Genomic DNA, 12,387 nt, shown 5'->3' with positions numbered 1-12,387 from the left:
TGATTCCTAAAAGTGTGGCAGTAAAAATAGAGGGTTTATGTGTAAATTTTTATGGGGGTCTTCTAAGTCTTCATTTTCACATTTGTTAATTATGACAAAGTAAAAATACTCAAAGATGAAGGAGGTTTGGATTTTTGTGACCTTTGTGTTTTTAATAAGGCCTTATTGTCAAAGTGGTGTGCACATTTTGGTTCGAAACAGGGAAGTCTATGAATAAATATGATCGAAACAAAAATGGGTTGGATTGGTTTAGTTGGTTTACAAAAATATCCAGTCGCCCCGTGGGATGTAGCATATAGAGTGACATATCAATCATGTGGAAAAGTTATCGTGAATATTCTTTGTTTACCGTGGGTGACGGTTCATCTATCCATTTTTGGGAGGATGCATGGTATGGGGTAGGAGTTTTGTTGTAATCTTCCCCGTGCTGACCTCTATTACTATTTGTAGAGATGTCACAGTCAAAGATATGTACGACCATCACTCTCAAGAGTTTGCGCATCGTATCAGATATAGAAGAAGGTTATCATTGTAGGAATGATCATCTAATAATAGAATGTTATCATTAGTAACCAACAAAGGGGTGTCTCGGTTGAACCATGATACGATGCGATGGAGAAATTTGTACAAGTTTGATGTGAGACATTGCTATTATCTATTTGATAGAGTCGTCCCAATTGAGTTATGCTGGGAGAAATTGTATGAGTTTAAGATTCCCACTAAGATCTTTTTTTCCGGGTGGAGTGCAATCAACTAGAGATGGCAATGGGTACCCGTATGCTCGATACCCGTGGGTACCCGATAGTCGGGTTCGGGTATTTTAAATCGGGTTCGGGGTCGGGGTCGGGCATGGGAAGAGGGAGAAGGTACCCGGTCGGGTACGGGGTCGGGGTCGGGCATGGGAAGAGGGAGAAGGTACCCGGTCGGGTACGGGGTCGGAGTCGGGCATGGGAAGAGGGAGAAGGTACCCGGTCGGGTACGGGGTCAGGGATGAGGAGTGTGCGAAACCCAAACCCGATACCCGATACCCGGTTATATTAATATTATTGATTTTTTTATTAAAGTTTAATGTGTGACTTTTAAAAAATGCTTCATCATTACAAATGTATCATTAATATACATCATTTAATTTGATCTTATCCGCACTTCACTCCAAACATAGTCATAAATACACTACACTCCAACTTTAATTATTTTATATTCCCCAAAAAAAATATTTCTCTACATAACTTCAATTTTTATTTTAATAACAAAATATTACTCTCTCTCATAATTCTTCATATTCAATCTCTAATTTTTTTCCAATGTTCATTTTACTTTTTCTCCACTCTAGTATATCTTCTTCAAGATTTACAAAAATTATGAGGTAGGTAAGTAATGGTTTTATTTTTATTTTTAATATTTCGATATTACTAATGTTAAAATTATTTATTAAAGTTGTGTTTCTTTTTCTTCAATTTTTATAATCATAAGTAATTTAATCGGGTAATTGGGTACCCGTTGGGGATCGGGTACCCGACGAATCGGGGATGGGTATAGAAGTAGAGATACCAGTCGGGTTCGGGGTTGGGGTCGGGTAGTGAAATGAAAATCGGGTTCGGGGATGAGTACTTCATTACCCGTCGGGTATGGTACCCGTTGCCATCCCTACGATCAACGGTGGTATTCAAACTGATGATAGATGTATGCGCAAGAGTTTTATCTTAGTTAGTCGATGTCGTCTGTGTCTTAAGGATGTGGAGACGGTTCCTCATCTCTTTTTACATCGTAAGGGTTTCGCTAATATTTGGAGTCTTCTTTGCGGGCCTGAAACAATGAGTTATATCCCCATTATTTTCTACTAGATAATTTGGTTGGAGAGAAATTGTAGTACCTTCAACAATCTTGAACGATCGTTGCGAATCCTTCACAATACTATCATCCTAACATTATAAAAGGTTCGAAGTGAGAAGCCGACAAATTCAGTCGGATAGCTCATTGCCTTTTAAAAAATCTTCGCACACGTTAATTTTGTATTATTTATGTAATTTTTTCACAAATATAATGTTTTTGTTGTTGTGCATAAACGACTATCCATTTCATAATAAAATGAATGAATCATTTTTAAAAAATTTAAGACTCAATAAAATATAACTCAATATAAAAGTTAATGTTTAGCTAATGACCTAATAATTTCAATATTTTGTCTATATTAACATATATGCTTTAAATAAATCATTTAAAGGAGCTCCTTGATTCAAATATAATTTTTTAATTTTTCTAAATATTGTAGTTTCCATCTAGATCCAAAACATCAAAATATTCAAGGTGTGGAGACAATCCTTACATAAAAAAATTACCATAGAAGAAAACTGAGTTAAGGAGTAAGTAAAACTATATTATAGGAAACAATTGGGATAAAGAGTAATTAATTTGAACATTCAGTTGAATAGCTGATAAAAGTGAGTACATAGATAGACAGGCATATGATAGGTATGATGCCAGAATCAAAGCAAAGGTTTTGTTTATACAAATGAAGTAAAAGAAAAACATTGAATTAAAAGAGTAGAAGATGACAAATCAATCAGACTTTCTTTCTTTCTTTCTTCCTTTCTTTCTTAGCAACTCCACCTTAGATTTTCCCATTTGAGTGATAAACATCTCCATTGCTTTGACTGCAACTGCTCTTCATACTGCTGCTGCTACTGCTGCTACTTGGGATACCCCATATCCTAATCGTGCGATCATCGCTTCCCGATGCCAGCATGTGACTGTTTCTAGGATTCCAACTAACACAATTAACCGATCCTGCATGCCCAGGTAGAATTGATATCAGCTCTTCATTGCCTCTCAGCCATATGTATACCTGCAACTCACAAAAGGCATCATCATCATCATAATCCAAATTAGTACTAGTAAGTTGGATAGGATATTTGAATGTGGAGGATACCAAACAAGATTATTTTCAAACAACCCAAGATCAAACAAGGCCTAAACATTTTAAATACGCTTTTACCTGTGAATCTTCGCTCCCACTAGCAACAAACGCTTCATCTACTCCACCCAAACACGATCTGATTAGAAACCGAGTGCGTTTATGTCCCTCATACTTGTGAACAATTTTTGGTTTACCATGAATACTCCAGAGGTGAATTTCTTGATTTCCAAGATTGACGAGAATGAATTTGTTGTCTATTGACAAAGAAAACGAAGTAATCACTTGGGTTTCTTCAATAAGTCTGTCTACCTTTTCTTCTTTGTCCAACAACAGTATTGCCGTTTCTTTACACATGCTTAGGATTCTATTCCCATCATCAGTTACTGCCATGTCCGATGTATTAAGTGTCCTCTGTCCTTTCCAACACTCCACTTCTCTCCCTTCTAAATCCCACAAACAAATGCTCTTGTCAGTCATGCCAGTTGTTATCCCCTCTCCATATGGGAGCCATCCACAAGACACAAACCCAACTCCCGTCTTTTCGTAAATATGGAGGCATTCACCAGAATCAACATCCCATCGCCTCACAATCTCTTCCATTCCACAAGTAAGGAGCTGATGGTCATCATGGCTCCAGGAAACCATCAATATAGGCTTTTGATGCCCTGTCAATCTGTGCTTCAGCGCCACATGCCCATTCTCTTTGACCTGAAAATATTATGATGTACTCCTGTGTGTGTAAATTCAGAATTTCTCAATTTCTATTTTCGCAAGATTTGGCAGGAGGCATTGCATAACAATGCAGACCTAGCAATCTCAGTAACAAAAGTTAACTAAGGCCTCGTTTGATGTGGGTTATATGAGATTAATTTCAAATAACATTATCCAATCAACAATCTAGTCAGCAATCACATCAACCAAAATACCCTCTATCATTATATATCTATACCCCTAATGTTTTCTTTTACCCAAATGACCTGATTTTCAATAACCTACATCAAATAAGATTAATTGGAAATAACTACTTGGTTAATTAAATAACTCAAGATCGGACAAGGCCCAAGATCTTTACTTACCTTACAAACTCTCTTGATAACAGCTAGAAAGAAAACCAAGACGTGTAACAAACAAAGTTTGTTTGGTAACATTACTGAAATAGAAGAAGTCTGGTGAAATCACATTTTGGTTTAGAGCAACTGAACTTAGAACATTTTCAAGCATACCAAACAAGCCAAAACATATTGTGCAATTATCGACACGCTAATGTTAAGCTACTCTCCCAGTACCACTGTTTTTCTTACACGGTGAACTAAAACAACTAGTAGTGAGACGTGGTTGAGCCTTGACATGAGAAAGCACATGTGATTGCTACACAAACTTCAGTACTAGTATCAATAGAACATGTGAAACTAAGATCATTAAAATAGCCACTTGAATCTTGGATGTCCCTATGAAACACATTTTAAAGTATTTAAGTGATACCACCTATAAAATAATCATGGAATTCTGTCAGTGATACAATACCTATTTGTTGTAGCATTTATATAATGCACAGGCAGCAACATAGTGCAGAAAATGGATCAAAAGAGTTTGTTGGCACCAAAATTCAAATTCCCAAAAAATGATAATACCTCCCATATAATAGCTGATCGATCTTTTGAAGACGAAGCCAGAAATTTACCACCATGGGAAAATTGTAAAAACCAAACTTCATCATCATGTCCATGCAACACCTGCTTCATTAAACGAGTAAAACATACTTATATTAGTTACCATCAGTTTCAGAAACATACAAAATATCTCAACTGACAATGGCTTGGTTTAGAAAACTACAACTGGATATTAAAGTATATCACACGTCATCAGAACAGCATATAGAACCCTATATTTAATATTACAGCATTAAACTACTTTTTACTCAGTTAACAAGGTTATATAAAACTCTTCCCATAAATCCCCTTTTTCCAATTATAGGGCGTTTTTCCTGCTAAGAAGTATCACACATTCAGGCACAAGTTCACCACATAAACTCACCCAATATAATTCAAGTGGTTAGAGTCTTGAACTAAGAGGCTGAAATAACAGGTTCAAATCCCCACTGAAAGCACATTGACTGAAGTGGGATGCTATGCTAGTCTCCTCTTGGGAAGGGTAAAGCCGTAAAGACAATGGTCTCCAAAAACAAAATGCCACATAAAGTTCTCTTTAAGGCCATTTTTTTTCTGAGGGTGCAGTGCAACCAGAAACAGATCCAGTGGGGCCTAAGGGATTTGCTTGTCTATGTATCTTCTATTCAAAAATTTAGGTCCTGACTTTGCCTCAACAGTTCAGGTTAACCAGTTCCACCGTCTCAACCTTCTTATCAATTAAAAAGCGCATGATCACTCAAAAAGCATCCATAACACAACAATTTCACCCAATCAGAACAATGAAATAGCATATGGAGAGAAACCAAAGAAAGAAAATGCCAAAAACTTGACCTGTGAAGTTTGTGAAGGAATTTGATTTTCTCCGCAATGATGGTCAGTCAACAGGGACGCTTCAGAGTCATTACAATTGTGATAAGTACACTTAACGCGTTGCATGTCAATGGCCTGTTCAACCAGATCAATTAACCTGCTTTCAGGCACCATAACTGCTGCAGGAAGCAACTTCTTCAGTTCCTCAAGAAAAGTTGACCGGGAACTCTGGTCAGAATAATCATTATTGCATTGTCCAGATGAGGCAGATCGGGATGGAGAAATAACCCAGGTAGCTAGCTCATGAACTCTGCCTACATTTACTGAAAGAGGTGTAATCTCGTTCCTAAGAGTACCTATAGCATCCATGATTTTCTTCTCCCTTAAAAGCTCCAGGAACTTTTGTTCCAATACTAAGAAAGATGCAGATTTCACGTTTGTTTCATCACAGAAATTTATCTTTCGCAAAGTAGCAAGACTTTCATCCCATTTTCCATCTACTACTTGCTGCATAAAAATGCTTACTGCTGATGAGTGCACCTGTATTCCCGACTCCTCTTGAAGAAGAGCCCCTGCTTTGTTGTACCCAAGAGAATACAATGCCCTGGTTATAATCTTGACAAACTCCTCTCTTTTGATAACTCCTTTTGAACCGACCGTTTTACTATCTTCTTGGGAGGATAGTGGCCGTGCCATTGAAGCTCCAAAAGAGCCAAATACAGACGATGTGTTAGATGAGGTTCCAAATGATTCCTGTAAATCTCCTGGAGGAAGTTTCACACGTTTCAAAGGCGGTTCAGTGTCTTCTATACCTCCCATGTAATGCCAAGTTTAGCCCATTAGGGTTCTAGATAAAATTAAAAGAAAAAAATATGTTAGAAAGATGCAATACTGCTAAATGACACAAACATAACACTACAAAAGGACTGTGAAGAAACACATAATTCAATATGAGATAAGGCATGAAAAAGGGAACAGGTGTAGGGGATGGGAGCAGGACAAAAAGTGTTAATCTAGTACTGAGTGTTCATGCATGAGTCAAATGAAGATATACAACTTCAGTGCAGATCTAGCTAAAGAAACTGGTAAGACAAGAAACTATGTCATCTCTAGTTTAAACAGGTAGATATTTTGGACTGCCTACAACACTTTGAACTTATTTCTAGAGTAATATCAGAATTGTGACTTGTACAATCGCGACATTGTGTGAGGATCGCGACGACTTGTATTGATTCCGTCTCGACCCTCACACATCATCAAACGAGACAGAAAAATGATATCTTGCAATTATTACTATGATCTACTTAAAAACTCATGAACTAAGTGAAGAATGCTCTAATTCAATTACAATAGTTCTTTGTTATTCTTGTTCTCTTCAAAACAACTTCTTGTTATATTTAGAAATAACTGCAGTTCTAATTACATACTAGCTCTCTTGTTCTCTCAACCTACAAATCCCCTCATTTTCCAATTGATAAACAAACATGAAAAAATGATTGAAAACCCACTAACCAAGTTAACTGCGGTTTCCTTTTAATCAAGCATCATCAAGTTAACTACAGAAGTAACAAATAATCTGAATAGTTACAGAATCGGTTGATCTTGCATAAAGATTTGAGAATGTTCTTGAAAATCTTATTTAAAATAAAAATAAAAAAAAAAACAAAAATGAAAGAGTAGCAGAAGCAGAAGCAAGAATGAGGAAATGATTGGTTCCATCTGTGCATTTGTTAAGAAGGAGGACGAACCGAGTGCAAGTTGTGTAGAGAGAATCTGAGTGAAATCCCAAAAAATTGTTACCTTGAAATTGAGAGATGGTGAAATCAGATTGAAAAGCAAGGAATGATCAGAAGAAGAAATCGAGATAAGTTTATGATGGCGAGTGAATCGTATGAATGAATCATCAATTGAAAGATGGAATCGCGAGGAGAGAGATATAGAGAGAGAGAGACCTGAACGAAAACTTTGGCTTCCGGTCGGTTACGTCGAGTCGAAGGTAGTAGTCGATGCATTTTCTTTCGCCTAATCCGGTTCAATCAACTCAGGGACTTAAACGACATTTTATCTTATCACTTGTTTGGTTTACTTTTTCGCATTCACATCTTCTCCTCAACTTTTAGTTGCTTATTGTTTATTTGTTTGTTGGATATAAAATTATTTGATTCTCTAAAATGATTTGGATTATATTGAGATTTTTATAAAACAAAACTTATGGATGACTAACAGAAAATACGATAAGGACATTGAATACGAAAAAATCAGGTTATAGTCATGTATTTTTTTTGTTGGATCAAAATTAGGTCGACATGGGAAAATTTGACGAAATAACCCTAATAACAGGGTGAATCCCAAAAATACCAGGGGAGAATTAAATTTTGCAAAATTGACATTTTCCCCTAGCAAAAGACCAATATACTCCCAAATAAAAATTTCCTTCCTTCTCTTCTTTCTCTTTCCATTCTCTTCGGCCACTCTACTCTCTCTTATTCTCCCTCAGCAAATGAGGTAACGAGTCGTCCAAGAAAACGCCGAACTTAGCTTCCGATGAAACGTCTACTTCTTTTACTTCCCCTCTCGACGTCTGTTATCTTTCATTTACGCCGAACTGTAGCCCCCGACGACTCCATCAAGCTACATCTTCAACAAACGTCGATGGGTAAGTTTGATATTGAGTGTTATAGTTGAAAATATGCCCTATAGTATGTTATCAGTTTGAGTATATTGAGTGTTATCAATTGGGATCGCATTGCGCCTGCGCAAATGTATTTTTGCACAGACATAAATGCATATTGCGCGGGCGCAATTACAATTTTTGTCAAACTGCTAGTATACTTCCACTCACTTCTGTGAATTTTTATCAATTGCAGATGACAATATTTTTGTGAGTGTTTTTGTCATCTTTGATGGAGAGTGGAAAATTGATGATGGTGGTGTTAGTCTTTTGTCTCAAGTTCATGTTATGGTGTGAATCTACCCCGAAATGCTACATATGTTGAATTAGCTAACATTGTCTATGATGCTATTGGTGTCGACAAATTAAGATATGATTTAGTGGTCAAATTGAAGTATATAAATATGATTATAATGAATGCTAGGAAATATTCCATAACAACATTAGCCGACTATTTAAGATTCACAATATAAGAATGTTTTCATCAAAGAAGAGAAAAACTTTCAACCACAAAGAACATTTATCTCCATATTATGAAAAATTCTTACGTGAGCAAGCCGAGATTGCTAGATTCTAGAACGTTTATCCACTTAACCAATTCCAGTTCTATGTGCATGACGGTGAATTTGATTTTCAAGTTGACTTCAAGGGTCTAGCTTGTACTTGTAGGGTATTTGATGTATTTGATCTTCCTTGTAGGCATGCCATGGTTGTTGCCCGTTTCCGGAAATCGGTTCCCTATGAGTGTTGTGCAAGGTTAGAGAATGTAACTAATTTATCGCATGTTGAATTTATACGACTTCAATATCATTTTTCAGGTTTTACTCAACTAAAGCGTGGTGCATGGCATATGCGGAGACATGTTTTCCAGTTTTTAATCAAGATGCTTGGGAAATTCCCAAAAATATCAAGGCATGAGTGTGTCTAAAACCTTATGTTAAGGTTAAGAAAGGACAGTCAACAACAAAACGTAGGTCATCACAAGGTGAGCCTCGTAAGAAACGGAGACGGTGCGGCTCATGTGGTGGTCTAAGCCATAACAGGGCAACATGCTCAGCAATGATGCATGCACTATGTCACGGGCTCAGTCTTTTCACTAACGGATCTAACTGGCACTAGTTACGATCTTCGCAAGAACGAGTAACTAGTCAGCCTTACTTGACGCAACACTCGACGTTTAATAGAATTGACACAAGAATTATAGAGAGAGAGTAAACTCTTACAAAGAATAATATTATATTACTTGAATACTTGGTGATTTACAATGTAACAACTCACAAGTATTTATAGGACTAATTCTAGCTATTACATTAGTGACACACTAATTTAGGGCATACCTTATAAGTGTCAATCAGTGATGTAGTAATTTAGGGATTCCTTCTAATTGTCAATTAGTGATGGACTAATCAAGGACATTCCTTTAAGTATCAATTAGTGATGCGTTAATCAAGGACATGTCTTTCAACTCTCAATTAGTGATGCGTTAATCAAGCATATGCCTTCCAGCTAGAATATCCCTTGCATTGGGCTTAAGCGGGCTTAAGCCTTCTCTTCTTCTTGGGCCAGGAAGATTGGATCGTGACATTCTCCTTAAGCCTCCTCTTCTTGGGCCAGAAAGATTGGGCCGTGACATTCTCCCCCACTCAATCTGGCGACGTCCTCGTCGCTTCCTCATTGTAGGCCTGGATAATATCTCCACATAAGATAAAAGTTTCGAGCGACATGCTGGCTTTCCAACCCGTTTCTTCTCTAAAAAGGGCATTCGTATTGCCTCACAAGTCCCTTGTGAACTTTGGAAAATCGTCTCTCTTGATGGAGGAGAAGTTTTACTATCACTCGGTTTTCTCCGAACTCCAAGTGTCTTCTCTTCTTGTCCTCCTATTTCTTCATTCTTTTGGCAGCCTTGGCTATTTCGAACTTCTCTTTCTTGAAGAGTAACTCCTCCGGTTGCCTCTTCGATTCCTCCAATTTGGAAGGTTTCATGCGATAAAGAACTGTCGTCGATGATTTAGTACATTTGACTAACTCTTCTCTGTGATCCACCTCTCTCTTATGGTGGGGTTTCTCTGATAATCCAGCGGGCATTACATCGTGACCTTTCTGTAGGACAATTGTAACTTCTGGAGGTATCTTCTCTTTAGACACAATTTTCTCATCTTCTTTCACGGTGATAAAAGATGATGGGTATGTCTTCTCTGCACCTTTTGAGAGTTGCATGGCAGATAGGTGCCTAGTTTCTCTCTTGCCCTCTCTTGCTAAAGGTATTGTGCGAATATTATCTTGCTCTAGAATGTACATCATATTGGCAGAAGGGAGTAGGATGGCATTTACCTTGTCTAGAAACTCTATGCCGAGAACCATTTTGTAGTCGTCCATGTCAATAATAGAGAAATCCAGAAGGCCAGTCCACTCCCCCAAGTTGATCTTTACATTACGAGCAACTCCATAAGTTGCACTTGGTGTCGAGTTGACTGCTTTAAGTCATCCTTGCCCCTTAGTGTACCTGATCCCTAGTCTTCCCGCCTCCTTTACCTCTAGAAAATTGTTGTTGGCTCCCGTATCCAATAAAGCTTTAACCATGTGCTTTCTTACTTTAGTTTCCACAAATAGTCGTCCTTTCTTCGCGGACTTTGGTTCATCAAACTTTGCTGTAACGACACTAATTAGGTTTAACGACCACAAGCAAGCTTCATCGTGAAGGCGTTCTTACTCCTCCATCAATGTTGATAGTTTGTTCTTCATATGGCACTCTCTTGCTTTGTGCGGCCCTTCACAAAAGAAACACTTTATCCGGAGTTTCTCTCCACACTTCTCATCCCGATCTTCTCTACCATTGGGTTTGGTAGACTTAATTGGTCTTCATTGTTGTAGATATGGTTTCCACCATTTCCCCCATTGTCATTCCTCTCATAGGTCGACTTTAGTTTATCTTGCCTTCTCATTTCGATGAGTGATTCAGCCACGGCAATAACGGTGTTTAGATCTTGGACACCACGCCGTTCCAACTCCAGCTTCGCCCACATTTGTAGACCATCAGTGAAGGCGAACAAGGTTTCGTCATTTGAATAGTTAGGGATTTCAAGAAGAGTAGCGATGAACGCCTTGACATACTCTTTGATACTCTCTCTATGTGAGAGTCGTTACAACTTGGCCCTTGCTTCTCGAATGGCATTTTTAGGATAGAATTGTCTCTTAAGTTCCTCATTGAATTCACCACAGGTATTGATAGAACATAGACCTCTTTCTATGTCACTACTTCTTCTCATCCACCACAACATTGCGATGTCTTCCAGGTATGTCGTGGCAGTATCTATCTTCTTCACCTCTTCTACTAGGCCGAATGCTTTGAAATACTGGTCCAGACTCCATAAGAAGTTGTTGATCTCCTTTGCATTCCTCTCTCCTAAATACGCTTTAGGTCTTAGAACGTCTATCCTTATTGGATTGGGGACTCCTACAGGCGCACGCCTGCACTCTTACGCAACCGCTTTCTTGAGTAACGCCACATCCTCTTCGATCGCTTATAATTTAGATGACATTACCTCTAGTTTCTCGGTCAAGGTATTGATTTCACTAAGGAGGGTCTGCTCCACGATCTGAGTTTGCTCTTGACATTTGGACAAGCCTTCGTTTAAGGCACCTTGCATTCCTCCTCGAAGCTCGTCTCTCTCCTTCTCAAGCTCAGCAATGCGTTCCTCTAGGTCCCCGACATTGTCTTATCTGTACGCCACGATGAGTTCTACCTTCTCCAACCTGGCGATAATGTCAACGATATCGTCTCTTGATCTTTCTCTTTCTTTGGTAGCTTTGGATCCTCCCGCCTGAACTTTGCGAGAGTTCCTACCATCTTCTTCGGTCCCGTGGGGAAGATTCTCTACTTCGTCCACGACCTTTGAACTTTCATCCGATCTCTTCGTCCTTTCAGCTCTGATACCAATTGTCACGGGCTCAGTCTTTTCACTAACGATTCGTGCGGCACTAGTTATGATCTTCACAAGAACAAGTAACTAGTCAGCCTTACTCGACGCAACACTCGACGTTTAATAGAATTGACACAAAAATTCTAGAGATAGAGTAAACTCTTACAAAGAATAATATTATATTACTTGAATACTTGGTGATTTACAATGTAATAACTCACAGGTATTCATAGGACTAATTCTAGCTATTACATTAATGACACACTAATATAGGGCATTCCTTATAAGTGTCAATCAGTGATGCAGTCATTTAGAGATTCTTTCTAATTGTCAATTAGTGATGGACTAATCAAGGACATTCCTTTTAAGTATCAATTAGTAATGCGCTAATCAAGGACATGTCTTTCAACTCTCAATTAG

The 12,387-nt window shown here is 38.1% G+C and overlaps 1 protein-coding gene across 2 annotated transcripts; it reads right to left on the bottom strand.

The window, feature by feature from the left end:
* Positions 1–2,407: 2,407 nt before the first annotated feature.
* On the bottom strand, positions 2,408–7,440 carry LOC124924027 (WD repeat-containing protein 26 homolog). Of its 2 annotated transcripts, none has more exons than XM_047464060.1 (5): positions 7,329–7,440; positions 5,398–6,223; positions 4,549–4,650; positions 2,996–3,625; positions 2,408–2,845 (listed from the first exon to the last, which is right to left on the bottom strand). In XM_047464060.1, the coding sequence occupies exons 2-5, from the start codon at positions 6,193–6,195 to the stop codon at positions 2,612–2,614; spliced, it is 1,764 nt and encodes a 587-aa protein (XP_047320016.1). In that variant the 5' UTR covers positions 6,196–6,223; positions 7,329–7,440; the 3' UTR covers positions 2,408–2,611. The 2 variants fall into 2 exon arrangements, with proteins under 2 accessions (XP_047320016.1, XP_047320015.1); XM_047464059.1 differs by lacking the exon at positions 7,329–7,440 and adding an exon at positions 7,177–7,322.
* Positions 7,441–12,387: the final 4,947 nt, after the last annotated feature.

Source organism: Impatiens glandulifera, chromosome 2 (assembly GCF_907164915.1).
Source record: "Impatiens glandulifera chromosome 2, dImpGla2.1, whole genome shotgun sequence".
NCBI classification, from domain to species: Eukaryota; Viridiplantae; Streptophyta; class Magnoliopsida; order Ericales; family Balsaminaceae; genus Impatiens; species Impatiens glandulifera.
Note: the sequence above shows the minus strand (reverse complement) of the source record. Positions and strands in the feature narration are given on the sequence as shown.

Coding starts and splice junctions, on each gene's coding strand:
- LOC124924027 (XM_047464060.1), bottom strand. CDS start 6,195: ATGGGAGGTATAGAAGACACTGAACCGCCTTTGAAACGTGTGAAACTT. Junction 3,626..4,548: donor GATCAGCTATTATATGGGAG/GTATTATCATTT, acceptor TAATATTTTCAG/GTCAAAGAGAATGGGCATGT. Junction 2,846..2,995: donor GTGGGAGCGAAGATTCACAG/GTAAAAGCGTAT, acceptor TGTGAGTTGCAG/GTATACATATGGCTGAGAGG.